This window comes from Polyergus mexicanus, unplaced genomic scaffold (genome assembly GCF_030449975.1).
Source record: "Polyergus mexicanus isolate NDT 795.1 unplaced genomic scaffold, iyPolMexi1.0 SCAF_1, whole genome shotgun sequence".
Taxonomy (NCBI): Eukaryota; Metazoa; Arthropoda; class Insecta; order Hymenoptera; family Formicidae; genus Polyergus; species Polyergus mexicanus.
The window spans coordinates 14314787-14335384 of record NW_027223321.1 but is presented as its reverse complement, the minus strand read 5'-3'; the positions used below and the strand labels follow the sequence as shown (position 1 = coordinate 14335384).

The window sequence follows — 20598 nt, the reverse complement described above, 5'->3', positions numbered from 1 at the left end:
GTAAGTTATTAGAAATACACCACATAGGAGTCACAATTTTTAGTAATTTACTAAATCACTAGTGGCGTCCGCCATTGGCCAATTTAAAATAGGGATCTCCTATTGGTCAATCGTTGCTGCTTACTTAAGCATTGGTTGTATATTTAAAAGTTGGAAAGAAAGAGAGAACAAACATGGGACAAACAAACAGTGCTAAACTCGCAACAAATCGAAAATAGACTACTTTCTTCTTTTTTCTATGTAAAGTCGAATCAAGATGGTGACGATGATCGCGTAAACGCCAACGCCGAGAAAAACACTTCTCTCCTTGTATGCTTCAAGAAGGCTAAATTATATACGCCTCGTATATATCTTCTATTTTGGATTTTAAGGATCTCAGGAGATAACAAACATTCCTAAAATCTCGGAAGGTCGTATCGTGAGTCAAAATGACCGAGGAAACGCAACAGCAGGTCGAGAGTGCTGCGCGAAATGACAGCTGTTCCGCACAGCAGAATGAAACGCAGCTGAATACGTCAGATGTTGGAAAAGTCAAAGATAACAAAAAAGAAAAATGTCGTCCTATGACAAAGGTTCGTCTTGATAGAATTTTCGCAATTGATACAGATTTCTGTCTCCTCGGTAAACGTTCTTCATCGATTTTAATATTTTTTGATGGATACGTAAACGTAGAATAGGTTATGTTAATCGATATAAGACAACGCATCCGGTTGGATCTTTTTTAAATGACTGTAAAATATGAACAAATGTATATGTTTTATGTTAAAAATACATCTTACAAAATATAAAATAATGTTATAATTGATCGGTTTTAGGTGGTGATCAGAAGATTGCCTCCGACAATGACTCAGGATCAATTCTTGGAGCAAGTGTCCCCGCTGCCAGAACACGATCATTTATACTTTGTGAAGGCCGACATGTCGCTCGGCCAATTCGCGTTTTCTCGCGCTTACATTAATTTTATGGAGCAACAAGATATTTTTGTGTTTCGAGAAAAGTTCGACAATTATGTGTTTATAGATTCCAAGGGGGTGGAATATCCTGCAGTAGTAGAGTTCGCACCTTTTCAGAGATTACCAAAGAAGCGAGCCGGCAAGAAGAAGGATCTTAAATGTGGTACTATCGAGAGCGATTTGTATTTCATAAGTTTTTTAGAGAGTTTAAAGAATCAGGAGGTTGATTCGGGTGTAACTCAATCAAAAACTGAATATTCTTATCAACCACCGGACAGTGAGTAATTCATGTATTTCTTGTTAAAGTAAGGAGATGTTATATGGATATTGAAAAATATTTTTAAATGATGATTATATATTGCGTAGACACAGCAAAGAAGATCACGACCACTCCGTTACTCGAATATCTGAAGCTTCGTAAACAGGAGAAGCAACGTCTTAGGGATGAAAAACGTGAGGAAAGGCGGAGGAGAGATATGGAAAAACGCAGAACAAGAGACGATCCTGTTATTTCTAAGGTAGAAAAATTATTGGGATATATTGGAATACAACAAATACAGTATAGAATATAATATGGAATAATAATTATTTTGGTTGTATAATAATTACTTATTAAACTTGGAAACAGTTTATACTTAATTCTTTACTGTATTTGCTGATACCAAATATTTTCGTCTACAGCACATATGTAATATGGAAAACGATCAATCATCCAATTTTACCACATCTCATCCCACAAATATTAAATTTGAAGATACGTTTTTTCAATGCTTTGTCAAAAACTCAAGCATACATAAATACAGAGAGGATATCTTCCTCGATAGACTTATACACAAACAAGTGCAAGATAAATTATGTAAGAATCATCAAAGATTTTATGACTATGTTAAAAAGACGAAAACAAATAGAAGTATGTTTGATGTCAAGAAACTACATTTAAATGGCAATAATCAAATTAACTGGCAAACCTATTTTTATTTCCACAAAGACGACCATGTAAGAAAAAATATCTTATTAAGAAAAAAAATATAATTCTTTCTATTTAAATTATTTTTAATATTAGAATATATATAGTATATGAAATATATGAAATATATGATTTTTCATGATGCTAGTAGCCGCGAATAGCTTCCTGACTTTCATATGCGAAAAAGTTGTGGTACGAAAGAATCATGTGTCTCTGTCCAAAGTGGCATGTAAAAGAATGGGAATCAGGAATTTAATTTTGCGAATCACTTCTACTGTTGCACCGTGAAATATACCGAAAAATCGATGTTGATGTTTGACCAGCGTTGATGGTTCCCTTGAGAAAGGGGCGCTTGTTATATTTATCGCAATTACATTTTTGTATTTATGATTTTCTTAAAACTTTATGTAATTTCATATACATATATATATGTATATATACATTGTAATATCGTAATCGTTTTAATTGATTTGTATCAAATTTTTGAGAAGAATATGTTTTTAAGAGAAGCTAATTATACATTTATATTTGATAATCATGTTCTCTCTGTATTTTCTTGTATAATGAACTCGCAACTACATTAATATGACGAAGAAATATATAAAAAAAGATACAAGACTGTAGGACAATAGATGATAAATAATAGAAAGTGCATAATGTATTATTTTTTACAGGTTTTAAGAAATCCGGATTTAGATAAAGAGTCTAGTAAGGACGACAAAGAAAATAAAGAGGAGAAACTTTCACCAAAGGAATTGAAGAATAGGCACAAAAGAGACGAAAAAATAAGAGAGAAATTATCTCGAGATAGGGAGATTAAACCCATCGTTAAAGGATATAGAGAGCGAATTGACGATAGAAACAAAGAGATGAAGCATAGACGATACGATGAGAAGAGGTCTTATGGAAGACGTGATGATCGGGAGAATGTGAGAGAGGAAAGAAGGCTTGATCTCAAGGATGACAGGAGATACGAGGCGAAGGAAGAGTTTAGGGAATCCAGAGACAGGAAGATGGAGGAAAGACGCGGAAAAAGTTACGAGAAAATGAGACAAGAGAAGAAGAAGTTGGCAGAAACGAAGAAACAGATTGTTGATATTAATGGGGACAATGCGAACTCAAAAAAGATAAAGGAAGAATACGAAGTCGTACGAGAGAAGGAAGACGGAAATGGCAAAGAGTCTGTACACAAGGAGGATGAATTCAAACATGCTGAAGACAACGAATGCGCGCAACATAATACTGTCGAGAATCGAGTAACAGTGGACGCGATGCGAAATTGTAGAGATGAAACTGCAGAAGAGGGAAATGATTCATCCAATCCAGGTGAGAGATATTTAATCACATATTTAGAAAAGTGTTTATATTTTCTTCTCTCCCCCCCCCCCCCTCCTCCATTCCTCTCCACACCTCTCTCTTTCTCTCTCTCTCATCTTTTTCGATTCTGATATAAGAATAGTTTAATAGAAGTTTCTCACTTAGTTTTAACAAAAAATGAGAGCAGAATATTTATTTTATGAAGCAAATAATTCGTATCTAGTTAGAAATATAACACAATCGTTGCTTCGATTTCGAAGAGTTAGGTAAGGTATTTGCGTAAACATTTTTGCGATAATAACGAATAGATTAATGCAGATGCGAACGATGAAGATGAATCTGAGGAGAAAGAATCGAAAGTCATGAAGAGGCGTAATTCGCTTGAAAGTGGTGGCGAAGGTGGCGCAGGCGATGGTAGCTGTCTGCGACGTCACAAATCGTTGGATGGGGATGGTGAAAGTAATTTGCAGAAGAACGAAGAGAAAGAAAAGGATAAAAAAGATCCACGATTGGAACGCAGAATACGAAATAAAGTAAGAGGCTATATATTCGCAAAAAGCATTGCACAAAGTTACTGTTCAATTGTTTGTTTGTTATCAACGAATTATCATCATTGAACATACAAATGTTTCTTGTCCAATTTGTGTATACTCAATTATTTTCTCAACAATTTCGTTAAATATTTGTTCATGTCTTTTTTTGTGATTATGAATCATCTATAAATCTTGTATATATCTGTGTATATTTAGTTTATTTAGTTTATTAAATACAAATATCTAAAAACTTTTGATTGTTACAGGATCGTCCAGCAATGGAGATCTACAGACCCGGCATGGGCAAGTTCAGTAAGCAGCGGCTAGAACGTGAAAAATCAAACAACGATGAACGAGCATCTCTTTCGCAAAGTCCGACGCCGAATCCTGGTACTTCTTCCTCTACAACTGGCAAATCCGGAAAATCCGGAGCGACAGAAGTACGCTCGATGACGTTCAAACGCAGCGTTACTCGTGATGCAGTATAACTTCTTCGTGTGCTTTTGCCACTCGCAACGCATCGTTCTATCGCGAATAATATTTTGATTTCGATCGATCTTACAATAGATTTAATCACCATATAATACATAATTGTTCTCATTGTACTGTATAAAACATGTCATATCACATATTAAAGCGATGATTATATACATGCATTTAACATATTTAAATGTTTCACGCACAGTTTAATTGTTCATGTACATTTCGTTTTTCTTTTTCCATGATTTTATTATGTATATTATTGACGAATTAATAAATACAACATATACTTTACAGGTTTTTATAACTTAGAAATTACAGGAGTATATGATCTTTTTTTAAATATAGCCTATTTTTCGATTTTGTGTGTGTGTGTGTGTGTGTGAAAATAAAAGGAACAATGTATTACTAAGCGCAAACTTAATGTAATAACATTTCTAGAATAACTTACTAGAACTTTAATAAAGAATAATTCTACCATGAAAGTAGAGTAAGGAGAGTTATCTAGCTAGATTGGAAATGGTCACGAAAAATGTTCCGTATGTGGCCAGGTTTGCCAAATGGAATAATTTGGACCAATTCGTCGCCATCTTGAGTGTTCGTACGTATATGTAATATCGGCCTAAGGCTAATATTACATTTGTCGTACGACAAACTTTTTAAGCGCATTGATTGGCTGCAAAATAGAAACTTGCTCGAGTCTCTAGAAATTAGCTAATCAATGCGCTTGAAAAGTTTGTCGTACGACAAATGTAATATCGGCCTAATACGTACTAAATACTATATTGTCCTAAAAATGGATTGTGGTTGGTCAATTTGCTTACGGCTAACGACATACGACTTATTGTAGAACCGGCCTCAATGTACACTGGTGTGATGTAGTGCAAGTGACCGAATTCGCTATTATACAATGTGTGTGGAAATCCCCTCTGTCGTTTGATACATTAAAAGTGAATCATGTGACATTACACGGAGAACGGAGATTACAAAGCAAAACGAAGTTGCATGGATTAGATTATAAATCAATGCTTCGTTTGCTTGCAGTTCCTCTTGTCACCATTTATATAATTTTGAAATACTTCAAATATTTAACATATTCGTTGTTTTGCAAAGCGCGCATAAATGTAAGTGTATTTCATATATTATTTACTAGAATACTTGTTTCTATATGTGAGACAGATAAAGCGTAAAAAAATATCAGTTATATTTCTCTTTTTTTCTAAGATTTTTACATGAGTTACATAAAAAAAAAAGGATTTACTTTTCTTTTTAATATAAAATTTGATATACCATTTTTAGCTACTTACGTTGTGATACTTGTATAAAGATTTATAATTATAATAGATTTATAATTATAGTAGAAATTATTTTATATGTAATATTTCTATTTTTTTCTGTTCTATGAAATCTATCTTCTGAATCTACGGCTTTTAGACTCTTAACTCGACAGATTGACATATCCTAATATATATTCCATCAATTTTTAATATATATCTACTTTCATATTATGGCGAAGAATCAAAAGGTGGATCCTGTGTAAGCAAAATTATATTACAATAGTATATCTTAATAAATTTATTTTTTAGTGTTATATTTTTAAAATATCATGTATAGCATATATAAAGCTGCAAATAATTTAACGATGTTTTATATCACATTGTATAATATTTTGCATATTAAAAAAATTATTTACTTGTAATTCTATTTTATTAAGCAATTTATATTTAAGTTATTGTATCAAGTTTAGTTAGGTATGTGTTATAGAATTTGATCATTTTTTAGGGATTGTACAGCATTTGCATTAGCACAAATATTTAAGCCACCAATGACCACAGTTCCACGTTATTTATCTCTTGCATTAGAAAATTGTTTGGTGGAATACGATTTCCTTCCAGAAACATGTCACAATTATATGAAATGCATTAAGAGTTTGTCTAATATACAAAGGATAGATTATAATGATTATTTGGTTATATTAAAAATATGTTTATATCTAGAACAGTTTGAATTAGATCGCGAAATATATCGGCATAGATTGTTGAATCATAAAGTTAAGAGTTCCAATTTAAAAGAATGTTTCATTATTAATGTGCCATCTCTGGATAATGGGAATTCTGTGATTATACCAGATGATAAAGTTACTCTTTATGAAGCCATTTCAAAAAAAACTATTTGGGCTAGAGTTATGAAAGTGACAGGTAATGAAGTGACAATACAGCCATATTCTTCTAAGTAAGTTTACAATTTTTTATTATGTATTAGTAGAGGAATCTAGCACATTTATAATAGTAATAATACAATTATTTATAATAATAATAATAATAATAATAATAAAACATACATACACAGATATTGATACACATCATTAATTTCCTGTATAATATAGAGATGCAGAAACATTCAAAGATAAACAAAAGAAATTTACTATAAATTTTTGGAGTAAACATTGGCCATTAAGATGTTGTCATTATGCGTTGATGATGATGTGTCAAAAACGCAATTTGGTAGAAATTATATATCCCAAACTCAAGACAAATAGTATAGATTTAAAAGAGTGAGTTTTAAAATTATATATTTTATTATCTGGATTTACATTGCTTTTTTATCATTATAATTTTAAACATATACTTATATAGCGACATTAAATGGATAAATACTAACATAAAAAAAAATAAAGAACAAAAACAAGCAATAAGAAAGATTTTGAGTAAGACAGCATACCCAGCACCTTATATAATTTTTGGTCCTCCAGGCACTGGGAAAACAGCAACATTAGTAGAAACTATAAGTCAAGTAATTAGTTTTCTTTTTGTATTTAACATTTAGTAAAAAGAATATTTTTTTATTTTCTTTCTTTTTTTATGTTTAATTTTTTAATTGATAGATTGTGAAACATTATCCTACGAAAAATATATTGGTATGTGCAACATCTAATGCAGCAGTCGATGAAATTGCTAAGAGATTAATTGGAAATGTGCCAACAAACATAGTGTATCGAATGTATGCACCATCTAGACCATGGTAAAAGATTTGCTTTTATATTGTTTTTTTTTCTATATTTTTTATTCCTAAAAATAATATAAATGTAATGTGATCAATTATATATATATTTTGTATCAACAAAGGATTTATTCCTCTGTTGATACAAAATATATATATAATTGATATTTTATATAATAATAATCAGTTTTTTAAGTAGTTGGATCATATAGTATTTAAAAAATAATAAGGATTATATATATGTTGTAAAATAAATTTCGTTTGTTAAAAAAACAGGGGAAATATAGATGAAAAGATTCGACCATGTACAAATTTTGTTGACAAAACTGCTATCTTTTTGCCAAAAGAAATATTGTTATTAAAAAGAATTATTATTACAACATTAATAACATCCATAAGGTATGTATTCCAGATATGTATAGTATTTGAGTATGTATTTAAACATATAAATAGGCTTCTCTTTAATAACATTAATGAAATTCTTATACAAATAAAAAGATTACCTTAAAGTTACCTTATATTTATAATTATGCATTGTTTAAACATATATTATGGGGATACCTCACAATTAAATTGATATGTATAGATTTTTAAAATATATGTAGTATTTTTTCGTTTTTCTGAGTGTTTTATTACAGATTGTGTGCTATGAATTTTCGAGAGAATCATTTTTCTTATATAATCATTGACGAGGCGAGTCAAGCGATTGAACCAGAGATATTGATTCCTCTAATGATAACAAATAGAAAGCATGAAGATGAAAGAATTGAGTCACAAGCGCAAATCGTTATTGCAGGTGATCCTTACCAATTGGGACCTGTTGTTCGCTCCAAATGGAGCAAACATCTTTTTGGCAAGTTCATCCAAAATGATATTAAATGTCGCACAATATATATATATATATATATATATTACAAAAGTAATTTCTTCACAACAGGAATATCTATGTTGGAAAGATTAATGAATGATTGTGATCCATATAAGAAACAGAATGGAAAATACAATCCAAACTATATAACGAAATTAGTTAAAAATTACCGTAGTCATGAAAAACTTATATATGTATCAAATAAACAATTTTATTCTGAAGAACTGGAAACCTGTGGAGGAGCTGTTACACAAATTGCATTGAACTGGTCGAAGTTACCTAACAAAACATTTCCCATGATATTTCAAGAAGTTCTAGGCAAAGAAGAGAGATCTCCAACCCGAAGGTTAATAAATTTAAACATTATAAACATACATTTCATTTTACTGGCTTAGCTTAAAGTGCGATCAAATTATATTTTTATAATTGTTTTGCAAAATTGTACAAGTATGTTTAATTTATAGTGTCTTTAACTCAGCTGAAGTATTAGTAGTGATAAAATATGTGAAAATGTTGATTAATACAAAATTTGGAAAGCGCACAATAACGCCGAAGGATATCGGAATAGTAACGCCTTTTAAGCAACAACAAATACAAATTATTAATCGCTTAGCAGAGATACGATTGGAAAATATAACTGTGGGAACAGTTGAGACATTTCAAGGACAAGAACGAACTGTGATAATATTGTCAACAGTACGATCCAAAATCTTTAAACACGACAATATAGAACACATTGGTTTCTTATCTAACTCAAAGGTATGTGAATCAATTTCATAACATGCGCGCATACGCACGCTCGTACTAAGTATTTTATATTATGTTATATACATATACATTTTATATATTATATTTATTATTGTATATACATTATTTTATATTATATACATAAATGTTATATTTATATATTATAATATTACATATATATATATATATATGTTTCTGGTCTTTTTTTTTTTTTTTTTTTTTAGAGATTTAATGTTGCTCTGACACGTGCAAAAGCACTTATGATAATAATAGGCAATCCAGATATTCTTTGCACAAATGATAACTGGAAAGTACTCTGGGAATACTGTGAAGAACATGGCGCATGTATCCCATTCAAACAATCCCCATTAAAGCCAAATGAGATAGCAAAATTAATAAGTGATTACGAAGCAGATGTGAATAATGATAATAGTAACGTTTTAAATACGACGAAAATATCTGTTACTGTAGAGCTTGGGCAGAACAAAAAAGAAGAATTATCCAATGTACTGGTGCGTGCAATGGAGAAAAAATTAACACTAACATAGAAAAAATATAGCTGATTGACAGATACGTCTTTAAAGACGTAATTGCGTTAATTACGGTTTATCGCGAAATATATGTATATCAGACAATTTAATCTAGTATTTATATATCGTTTCTTTAAGTATGTTTCGAGTAACGTACATCGATAATCAGTATTAAGTTGTTACACTTAAATATATAATATCCTGATAATATTGGTTTTAACCATTATACGTTTATATAAAAAATTTGTTCTTAAAATTATTTTCATAGATAGTATTTTATACATGAGTGATACATGCATAAAGTATATTTATAACTGAAATATCATAATATTTAATGTTATAAGCGAATGTTATTAATTAAAAGTTATATCATTATTATATTATTATAGTGATGTAAACAGAAAATTTCATACAAGATATTTTTAGACTGCTTTTTTATCATGAAAAACATGATTGTAACTGGGATTACAAATCTTATCTAATCATCCTGATACATTGTGAGAACAAGATTTTATAGTGATAACAAATGCCTTAAAATTAATTGGCGTATGTTAATCCATTTTAATAAAAACACTTTTTGTAAAAAACTATTTATTCTTATGAAACAAATGCTTCAGAAATATTGTATTACTTGGTATCATTGTTCATTGACAAAAAGTATTATACATATTTGAAAAAGCATCTTATTTTTATTCAAGTAGCAATTTAGCTTCATTTCCATTAACCTTCTTATTGATACCATATTGTATTGCAAACTCGTGTTTCACACTGGCAAACAAGATATCTGTAAGAAGGAAGATTTGTGCTATAGCAAACGCCAGTGTTACCCCAAAATAGAAATTTGCGTTCGCCGATCTGGAATATATCCACTGATGCCATACGGTCGGCGCAAATACCGAGCAAAATAGTAGAAAACAACCTACAATAAATCCCTGTTGCATATCTAGAAAAGAGCAAAGTTAGAATTAGAAACAATTTGCGGCAATGATTTGAAACTGATTTTCTTTGACTCACGTTGAAACAAGTGCTTCCATAATGGTAGTAGAGATATATAGAAACCGACGTCTCCTATACATGGATAGGACTTAAATATGGCAGCTATCGCTAGGTAGGAGAACGCCAGTAACATTGGATCGCGTCGTAATCTCAATGCTAGCGGGACTATGTACAATAAACTGACATTTATTTGAAAGGATGCGATAAAGAGCCATCTAAAATGCTCAAACATCTCTGTAAAGAAGTACCAATACAGACCGATATTCGGACGTAAGTCGGGAACCGTTAGTATGAAGCCGATCGTGTTCCATAGAAACGACCAGCTTCCCATGATACTATAGGAAATGATAAATAGGGCGGTTAAGACACTCGTAAATATAATTAACATTGTAATGATACTGGTCCTTCTATTCCTTGCTGCACTGGCGACATAAATGGTTGCGGGTACCATGAGCGACACAGGATAGAGTCCTTGCAGTGTCAGCAGCGCTATCGACATGCAACTCCAGAATATGGAACGTCTCATCATTGATACTAGTGCGATCGAATAGAGTAGATTCGTAAAAACTGTTGTTGTTAGGCCGACACAGTTCAGTATTATGTAAGGATTGAACAAATACCCCGTAGAAACATACAGAGCAGATCTGCCAGGAATATCAATAGGTTTCTTATCATCTTCCTTTTCCTCTTTTCTTTTTGTCGCCTGTAATATATACAAATAGAAACATAAATATTATACACCTTTTTGATTGATCGTCGCGAACATAAAAACATTCAAACTAGATTCCAAGCTCAACTGTCATCTCAATGCCAAACTGACCAGCTCAATGGCATAGCGCTTCGCAGTAAGGGCGAGGCACAGAGCAGTTGTCAAATCAGTAACAACAAACAGCAGAAATAATGCCCATTGAGGTAAATACTTCTGTATAAGCTTAAAGATGTGTAAGCCTATTGGGGTCTCATGGAATAGATCTCCTTCATAAGGATCTATGCCGAATTCGTATAAGTAAACACCCTCAGTCACTAAAAATCGACCAGAATCAGTGTTATAAATCGCTGCCGTGATAAAAATCTGTCCCTTAATCGATCAAAATAAAACTATTTTTGCTAAATATTTCTTTGAGCAATCAAAACGAAATTATATTCTTTCTATAATCTTTCTAAATTCTAATACACACAAAAAGTCAACTAACCTCTCTTCCAAGAGTTCAGAGCGGTTGACACCTCGACACGATTGCCGATGATTTTTTGATATTCAGAGTTCATTAACAGTAATCTGATCGTACCGGCCAATGCGAAATTTGACAACCACTTCCTCGACATGTTTTCCTTTTTTTCCTTCGCGATTCTACACTGCGATCGATTTACATTTATTCGCGAATATAACCTGTCAATAGAGCGGCTGTGGTGTCCGCATACTTTTTCACAGGATATCGTTATCGATAAACTCTCTCACTGTTGAGAAATAATTTTTCGGCTTAATCGTTCTACTTATGTGTGTTACCCGAAATCGTATTTATCTTAGATCGTGATGTTTCCTAAGAAAATCACACATGCGGCGACGAGACCGAGACACCGTCAACATTTCTCTTTTGACACTTCCAAACACACTAATATATATTTGTATACGATAAAAAATATACTCGTTTTTTATTAATATTACAAAATTTTCATAATATATATATATATATATATTTTTTTTTTTCCTCTGAATTTTCTCTCTTGGGCTCTTTAAATATAGGAAAATATACGATTATTGTATCAATTGTGTTAAAATCGCGAAAATCTACAGCTTGATAAATTATCGTGGATCAGTAAAATTTTATAATTTGAATTGCAAATTTCTCTCGCATGAGAAAATTGCGCGCAATTCATGCATTTATTTTCAAAATTAATCCATTCATAAAAAAACATGTTCAATCGATAGACGAATGTATCAAAGTTTATTTCTCGAAAGTCTCATCGATATATAAATAATAATTTTATAAATTCTCTGAAAAAAAAGGTTAAGTTTTTTAAATAAAAATTCTTTTTTACAAGATTTACATAAATATAATTATCCACTCTGTAATAATCTCTCTCTCTCATCTGTTTTTTCTCTGCTACTTATATATATATATATATATATATATATATATATATATAATTTTTAATACATTAATGTAGAAAGATCAGCTATATAAAAAAACAAACCTAATATATTGCGTAGGAAAATAAATAATTTACACTTTGTAATATTGTTAATGTTAATGGTAATATAATTATTATTAATAATTGAGAGCAAAAAATGTGGAACGCTTCACGATTTTGCGTGTCATCCTTGCGCAGGGGCCATGCTAATCTTCTCTGTATCGTTCCAATTTTAGTATATGTACTGCCGAAGCAAGTACAATTTAGGTATTTGAAGAAATATCTTATAAATTGTGTATCGTTATAAGTGTACCTGCGAGAAACTAAAATCAATTCGCCACCTAGCGGCATCGAATCGTAGCAAAGAAAAGCGTTCTCGTCGATGGTAGGGTATTAACATTTAGGGCCAATTTCAAGTCCGGTTAAGCCCGTATCAGACTACGCATTGAAGATTGAGATTGAAGATTAGAATTTGACCAATTAGGACAAAGAAATTTTAGTCCCTTTTATTCTTATTTTAGTCAAATTCTAATCTTTAATCTTCAATCTTCAATTTTCAATGCGTAGTCTGATACGGGCTTTAGGGTGCGTTCTAGGAGCACGTTTTTAGTGCTATGAGCATGCTTTGTCCTTGTTCAACTTTTCATAAATAACAAAGATAGAACACGCTTTTAGCGCTTAAGCGTGTTTTCAGAACGCAGCCTTAGTCGTAAACAAATTGACCAATCACAGTCGATTATTCCGAGAACATTTAATCCATTCCTGTTATAACCTCAAAAGTAAACACGAGATTTCCAATATAATATGCAATAGTTTTTGCACAAATAAAACTCTGAATTATTTAATGGTTAATACAATATAATTGCCCCAATAAGGATTAGTGCGATATCTTTTTGTGGCGATATTATGGTTTAGTTAATAATGTGTGTTTTTTAGATTAGAGGTATAATCAAATGGAATATGTGTGATTTTCCATGATAGAAACATTTCTATTCATGCTTTAAATTAATTGATATTTAAAGCTCACATACACTTCGCATATACATAAATTGGAAGCTATGCGATTGAGAGGATGGAGATATGGTGTATTTGTCGGAGGTTTTGTTGGACTTATAGGTGTATTCTGTTATGCTTCCATGATCCGACCTATGCTAAATCCTGAGCCATATAGTATGCATGTTTTTTTTTTGAAAATATTGTTAAACAGTTAATTTATATAATTATCTGTATTAATTATTCTAACAAGCAATCTGTTTCTTCTAGAAAGATATAGAGAACGAGCCTTCTCTTCAGACAAATGAATATAAGTTATTCTATAAAATTTACTTGAAGGTTCCTGTAGAATCAGTATATTTCATGTAAAATTTTTTTTCTTCAGATAAAAGCTAGGTGATAAATAAAAAATAATTACATGGCTTGTTTGTTGTAGAAAATATATGTCTATCAATATTTATTACAACTCTTTATAATTATAATTATGCAAAGCACATGTATGTCGTAAAAAAGTTGAAAACCACATGGCACATCAATTTTTTCACGACCCGTGTACTTTTTGCATAATTGACTCGATTACCTGTACCTGCACAATTATCACATACAAGAAATCTCGTTTGCAAATCGACTAGAGAAATTTCGTTGCAAGTACTGTTTTATAACCATAATAATCTTGTATTTATTCATAAACGGGCGATGGGCCTTATGTTAAAAATCTTCGTCGTCGCACACATCGAGAAATACGTCGAATGCTTGCCGATTGCAACTGCCTTCTGCAGTAAAGACGTATTTGTGAAATGTTCCATCCATACATACAGCTGAAATAAGGAAGAAGAAGAAGAAAATAAAAAGCAAAACACATATCAATGATAAATTTTTTTTCCATATAAAATACCTATCACAGAATTGTGCATGCCAAACGCACAAACGCACGCGCACTCTGGAGGTACCGTGAAAGTAGCTAGTGCCCATTGACTCTCAACATAATTACCAAGAAAGCCCATGTTCGAAAAACTAAAAACGACGATAATATAAAGTTATTCAAATGTCACGCAGTGAAAATGACTATTTGTTCGCTCGAAAGATTGTTCACATACGTGGATCGTCGATTCAAATTAGTATTTTTCAGAGCGAATATGTGTACTGTCCCCTTGTCGCTCGAGACGCACAAAAATTCCGAGTCTCTGCTAAAAGTTATACTAGAAAAAATATCACACAATCATTAATAAGATAACAAATGTTAAGCTTACAATACTAACGCATCGTATGATGATATTAATCTTATTTACACTCACCAATAAAGCGTAGCGGGATCCGCACCGCGCCTCAATTCGACTAATAAACTTCTGCGCACAGAATCCCAGACTCTGATCAAAGTTCCCTGAACCGACGCAGTAGCGATCATGGTCCCATTTCCGTTAACTGCCAGACATGCCAGTGCACCCTGTTGTCATTACAACAGGAATATATATATATATATATAAATGCGATAGTAAATATAAATGAAACAATGCTCGCGTTATTAATTGTTAAAGTACCTGATGCGCGGAGAGAGTGATAGGAGCGCTGGAACTTCCAGCCTCGGTGGCAGCGAGATCCACCAATTGTACGCTACCGAGTTTGTGGCCAGGAAAAGCTAGTAGCTGCCTCTGCGCTGTCGCAAACGTCGCAATTTCTACCAAACCCATCGGATTATCTCTAGTTTCGAGAGTCAACAGCCTTCGAATAGGTGTGGGAAATGAAAAGACATGAATTTCTCGCTGTAGCGCTACCACCATTCTACGATGCAAGATCATTCCTATATAAGTAGACGTCTTTTTCCCCTTTTGTGTCACGAGAAGAAACATGTAGTATGTCAAATAACTTACTTATCTCTTCGCAATCTGACCGCTTTGATTAAACTGGTGAAGGTAACTTCCATAACAAACCTCTTTGATAGATCATCGTAGATTAAGACAGTGTTATCGGCGAATTTAGCACGGTTTCCACCACCTACTACAGCGATCACATTTGTCCTCCAGAGCATCTCCGCCATGGAGATGCTTCCCATGAAATCATTATCAAAATGTGCCTTCTCGACCAGTGGCTCGACGTTATAAATTCTCAGCCCAGATTCCATGCAACAAGTAAAGCATCCTATCGAAGAGAGAGAGAATACCAATGTGTGAAAAGATTGTATGCCGTAATATAAATTCACTTCCTCCAGTTTGAAAAGATTGAGAAGCTCACCTTGATCCTGATTAAATCTCAAGGTTTGAATGCCTTTCGCAGCCATAACTCTCGATAGTTAGCGTCGAAACAGCAATAGAGCATGTAGTGGTTCTATTTATAATCTTGATCTTTCTTTTCTCTTTTTAGACAATAGAATGGATTTTTAGCAACAATTTAAACATTGAATGCATGATGTATTAAGATTAAATCGTGCTATGATTAAATCTGGTCGAACTTTGACGCTTCCATTATTTATCAACAAGTGTGCTTCCTCATAACAATAGCAGACACAACAAGACACAATGAACATAGGGAGGGACAATGAATCTATCACGCTAAAAATGAACTGTCGTGCTTACATCGGACTGCAAAATTGTCCAAAATCGAGAATTTTACCAATAAGAAGAAAGAAATCTTTGTCTGTCCAATCCTGAATGATTAAATTTTCTCCTATAATCTCGTTCTTTAAGGCTGGTATTCATAGTCAGTTCTTATATTTAAGACCGTCTTAAGCACAATCTTAAAATATTCTAAACCAATCACAGAGCCGTATTAACATCTTAAGACATTACTTAAGACGATCTCTTGGTTCCTTTTGTTCCGATTAGTCAAATTCCAATCTTTAATCTTCAATCTTCAATTTTCAATGCGTAGTCTGATACGGGCTTAACTACATGTTATTCATATTACACTCTTCGCAGTTTAAGTAATAAAGTATTTTGCAGAGAAAAGAAAAGATGAAAAAATGCATAAAGTTTAGTTTGACGAGAAACATATTTTACGATACGAGGAAAGAAGATATCGCGGTATTGCGATACGATCAATCGAAAATTTGTCCAAACGAGCGAACGAGCGAACGAGCCAATCGAGCACGAGGACTCTTAGTACTTAGTACACCCATCTAACCATCTAACGTCGTTATCAAACGCGGTTAGGTGAGACATACAAGTAAGACAATAGAGTGAATCGGAGTACATTATACGCATATCGTACGAGGTTATTTATATTTACATTTTTACATTTCGAAAAAATTTCATCTCCATCATTCTAAGTGATCGAGGATGGATTTCCAAAATCGTCCTGGTGGCAAAACCGGCGGCGGCGGGGTCGCCTCCTGGTCGGAGAGCAACCGCGACCGCCGGGAACGGCTCCGTCAGCTCGCCCTGGAGACTATCGACTTGAACAAGGATCCGTATTTTATGAAGAATCATCTGGGCTCGTACGAGTGCAAATTGTGTCTTACCTTGCATAACAACGAGGGGAGTTACCTGGCGCACACTCAGGGTAAGAAGCATCAGGCTAATCTGGCCAGGAGGGCCGCGAAGGAGGCCAAGGAAGCACCGCAAACCCTAGCGCCGGAGAAGCCCCGAGTCGAGCCCAAGAAATTCGTAAAGATCGGTCGACCCGGTTATCGAGTTACGAAGCAGCGAGATCCTGAATCTGGCCAGCAGAGTCTACTATTTCAAGTAGACTATCCGGAAGTGGCGGACAATGTGATACCCCGGCACAGGTTTATGTCCGCCTACGAGCAGAGGGTCGAGCCACCTGATCGCAAATGGCAGTATCTACTGTTTGCGGCTGAACCATACGAAACTATCGCCTTCAAAGTAAGAATTCGGAAAGGCTACCCCCGAATATTCTAAAGATCGTTCCCCGTCAATGATATTGAGCCTTTATATCGCTTATAACAAATTACAGGTACCTAGCAGAGAAGTGGAAAAGGCGGAAGGAAAGTTCTGGACTCACTGGAACAAGGATACAAAACAATTTTTTTTGCAATTTGCATTCAAGAATGAAAAACCGTCCGTGGGCAAAGTACCGCCGCCGCCGGTTCCTCTCATAAGACCGGGACTGAATTCGATGGTGCCTGTTCCGCCGCCTCCTCCTAGACCACCCATGTTCAATCCGGTACCGCCTCCACCGGCTCTCCTAGCGAGTGGAATGCAAATACCTCCTCCACCGCCTCATCTAGCGTAATGCATATGATATAGTTGGAGTAAATTTTTTTTATTAATAAAAACTCGCACGTATTATCCTCCCGAGAAAAAAAATGCATTTGTGTAATTATATAAGATCATATATGATCTTATATCAATTTTTTCTCAGAATTTTAAAGGAAATTTAACTGTTTATATATATTTCCATCAATATGCGAAGAACCAAACGTGTCTGTTCGATATTAACGCGGTCAAAAAATATGTAATATATTTAAATGTATATAATAAGATGCAATCTATCTATAAGAATGAGACAACTTGTGAGGCATAAAAAAACACGAGTTTTAAAAAAAAATTTTTATTTATCATTGAAATATATATCAGTTTCCATAAATTACTCTTAACATCTTCACATTATATTTTTATAAAGTTTTAGTATTTGTATTAATAAGAGTACACTTATGGAAATGAGCCTTATCCTGAAAATAAAGAGCATAAATTAGTATTTTGATTATATAGATTCCTTGAAAGATATTTCATAAATGACTCATTAGAATGCAACTATTTACACAAACATTACATCTTATGGAAATATTTCGACACTTTCTAGTCCATTGCAAAATCATAAACGCAAAAAAAAAAAAAGAACATACTCAACAATTATGCGCACAAGACACATGCGCCACCAACCGCCTTAATTTTATCTTCTGCCCGTTTACTAAAAAATTTGGCCTTTACTATAACAGGCTGCTTAGGAAGGCGTCCTTTTCCCAAGAGTTTGTAGTATCCCTGAAAAGATAAAGATTGATTACTCGATATAAAGACTGTAATGTCAAAATGTACATGTATTTTTTTAATATTTAAAATTTTCATGTTTAAGTATGAGATATGTTTTAATTATATCTCAAAATATTTTGCAAGAAATTGATCAGAATGCAACAATCTACACAAATGTAAGTGTTGTACAGCACTTTTAAGACCGCCCGTTGCAAGTTCATCATGTATAGTAATAGGGAAATTATTGCTAAATGGTCAAAAAAAAGTGGAGAAAAGAAAAATATATATATACAATATATTAGATATGTACATATGTATATGAAAAGTTAAAGTTAAAAAAAAAGTCCACTTACAGCTTTTACAAGGTCTATGACAGGCGCTTTGCCCTCAACATCTTTATATTTCAGTCTTGTCTGTTCAGAGACGAGAGTCCATAATTTGTCTAAATTCATAGTAGGGCACCATTTAGTATTACGTCGCAGATGGTAGTTTCTCATACCAAGCTGTCGAAGGAACAAAAATTAATTAGAGATGCGACACAAAATTCACAGATTTTGCATGCGAAAAATTATTCAGACAATAGTAGAATCTAATCATTGGAATTCATTTCGCCGGTGAAAATTTAAACTCTCATCATTCGGTACACGCATAGTGACACTTCTGTTACAAATATATAACATACCGGAGAAACATTCTCACCTTTCCAAAATATCCAGGATGGTATTTGTCGAAATTGATTCGATGGTGATGCATACCACCAGCATTACCACGACCACCAGGATGCTTCCTGTGCTTGCCTGAAAAATACAAACAATATTGTAAAATAATAAATTTTAAATTTAATTATGCAGTATTGAAAAAGAGCTTGTATCTGGTACTTTTATCAGAAATTGACTCATATGATAAGAAGATGAAAGATTACATGCAAAAAGTCAGCAATTTTCATTTTAGGAGTATTCAGTCGCAATTCAATATTGCATATTTCTAACAATAAGTGACATTTTACATTATTAAAAATAGAAATATTCTCTTTCATATTTAAATCAAGTATGAAATGCACACACACACATTTTTATCACAAGTTTTATTATATATTATATATATATATATATATATATATAATTTACTTTACGCATTTACGATACACATGAATGCTTACAACACATTGTATGGGGGTGAACTCACCAACGCGGCCGTGACCATGGCTCACGTGTCCACGTAGTTTCCTGGTCTTCTTCTTGTGTGTTGACTAGGAAAATATAATGAGAGCGTAATATAAATGGCGAGACACGTGCTATGAGCCATTAAAATTATTGCTTATATCGAGAATAGCGTTAACGCGATTATCCCTCTCAAACACGATAAATGAATTATAATATTATGGCATTTTTTTCGAAAGCGTAATAATTAAAGAAAATTATTTCCGATATTGTCGATTGTCCGTTTATCATAAATAAACCGCGAACGTAACAATGATGTCGTCAATATCGTTGGATTATTTGAGACATAACACAACGCGAAGACACTCACCATCTTGACGAAGTGAAGGAAAAGATAGAAGCGTACAATCCACGCAATTAACTCTATGGTATAGGTATACTGCCCTCTTGCCCCTCTCTGAGCTGCGTTCGAAAACACCATCTGTGTGCACCCGAACATCATTCTATCTTTGTTATTTACTAAAAGTTAAACAAAGATAGAGGAACGCTCGTATGCACCGGGTGGTGTTTTCGAACGCGGCTCTGTAGCGAGATTCAGTATCTTGCTATCGACAATTTTCGGTATCGTTAACTAGCGACAGCCAATGGCAAGGACAATCCTGGTGAAGAGCGCAACTCTCATAAGCTATCGCTCGCTAACGACAACGATAATCGTCGCTAAGATCTTTAGAGAATCCCGCTATTGAAGTGAGCAATCGCAATACTATCCTATAGCAAATCGGGGTCAGAATTAGACCCAGTTCTACAACTTACTTTAACCAAAATTTAAAGCCCGTATCAGACTACGCATTGAAGATTGAGATTGAAGATTCAAGTTTGAAATTTGACCAATCAGAACAAAGAAATTTTAATTCCTTTTCTTCTGATTAGTCAAATTCCAATCTTTAATCTTCAATCTTCAGTTTTCAATGCGTAGTCTGATACGGGCTTATAAAGCGG

The 20598-nt window shown here is 33.2% G+C and overlaps 6 protein-coding genes and 1 non-coding gene across 8 annotated transcripts; 3 read left to right on the top strand and 4 right to left on the bottom strand.

Moving 5' to 3' along the window:
• Positions 1–85: 85 nt before the first annotated feature.
• Positions 86–4508, top strand: Upf3 (UPF3 regulator of nonsense mediated mRNA decay). 2 transcript variants are annotated; one of them, XM_070302704.1, is made up of 7 exons: positions 86–572; positions 816–1230; positions 1320–1471; positions 1635–1949; positions 2595–3246; positions 3556–3770; positions 4037–4508. In XM_070302704.1, the coding sequence occupies exons 1-7, from the start codon at positions 429–431 to the stop codon at positions 4256–4258; spliced, it is 2115 nt and encodes a 704-aa protein (XP_070158805.1). In that variant the 5' UTR covers positions 86–428; the 3' UTR covers positions 4259–4508. The 2 variants fall into 2 exon arrangements, with proteins under 2 accessions (XP_070158805.1, XP_070158810.1); XM_070302709.1 differs by lacking the exon at positions 1635–1949 and having other exon boundaries at positions 95–572; positions 4037–4506.
• A 631-nt stretch (positions 4509–5139) lies between these two features.
• LOC138936859 (helicase MOV-10-like) lies at positions 5140–9848 on the top strand. Its single transcript, XM_070302632.1, has 11 exons — positions 5140–5374; positions 5685–5786; positions 6033–6482; positions 6637–6804; positions 6887–7043; positions 7135–7271; positions 7527–7649; positions 7889–8103; positions 8188–8464; positions 8583–8877; positions 9090–9848. The coding sequence occupies exons 2-11, from the start codon at positions 5758–5760 to the stop codon at positions 9411–9413; spliced, it is 2175 nt and encodes a 724-aa protein (XP_070158733.1). The 5' UTR covers positions 5140–5374; positions 5685–5757; the 3' UTR covers positions 9414–9848.
• Positions 9849–9998: 150 nt separating this feature from the next.
• On the bottom strand, positions 9999–12132 carry Pig-u (phosphatidylinositol glycan anchor biosynthesis class U). Its single transcript, XM_070302645.1, has 4 exons — positions 11585–12132; positions 11212–11414; positions 10410–11094; positions 9999–10338 (listed from the first exon to the last, which is right to left on the bottom strand). The coding sequence occupies exons 1-4, from the start codon at positions 11712–11714 to the stop codon at positions 10085–10087; spliced, it is 1272 nt and encodes a 423-aa protein (XP_070158746.1). The 5' UTR covers positions 11715–12132; the 3' UTR covers positions 9999–10084.
• A 542-nt stretch (positions 12133–12674) lies between these two features.
• LOC138939178 (U6 spliceosomal RNA) lies at positions 12675–12781 on the bottom strand. The gene has a single exon (XR_011447812.1). It is a non-coding gene; the product is annotated as a U6 spliceosomal RNA (small nuclear RNA).
• A 1173-nt stretch (positions 12782–13954) lies between these two features.
• LOC138938752 (WD repeat domain phosphoinositide-interacting protein 4) lies at positions 13955–16043 on the bottom strand. The gene is made up of 7 exons (XM_070305985.1): positions 15744–16043; positions 15383–15650; positions 15053–15293; positions 14810–14958; positions 14612–14713; positions 14410–14528; positions 13955–14332 (listed from the first exon to the last, which is right to left on the bottom strand). The coding sequence occupies exons 1-7, from the start codon at positions 15787–15789 to the stop codon at positions 14223–14225; spliced, it is 1035 nt and encodes a 344-aa protein (XP_070162086.1). The 5' UTR covers positions 15790–16043; the 3' UTR covers positions 13955–14222.
• Positions 16044–16618: 575 nt separating this feature from the next.
• Positions 16619–18128, top strand: Sf3a2 (splicing factor 3A subunit 2). The gene is made up of 2 exons (XM_070302603.1): positions 16619–17332; positions 17424–18128. Exons 1-2 carry the CDS (start codon positions 16787–16789, stop codon positions 17700–17702), a joined length of 825 nt encoding a protein of 274 aa, XP_070158704.1. The 5' UTR covers positions 16619–16786; the 3' UTR covers positions 17703–18128.
• On the bottom strand, positions 18005–20048 carry Rpl27a (ribosomal protein L27A). The gene is made up of 6 exons (XM_070302617.1): positions 19970–20048; positions 19625–19688; positions 19139–19236; positions 18793–18942; positions 18316–18451; positions 18005–18141 (listed from the first exon to the last, which is right to left on the bottom strand). The coding sequence occupies exons 1-5, from the start codon at positions 19970–19972 to the stop codon at positions 18323–18325; spliced, it is 444 nt and encodes a 147-aa protein (XP_070158718.1). The 5' UTR covers positions 19973–20048; the 3' UTR covers positions 18005–18141; positions 18316–18322.
• Positions 20049–20598: the final 550 nt, after the last annotated feature.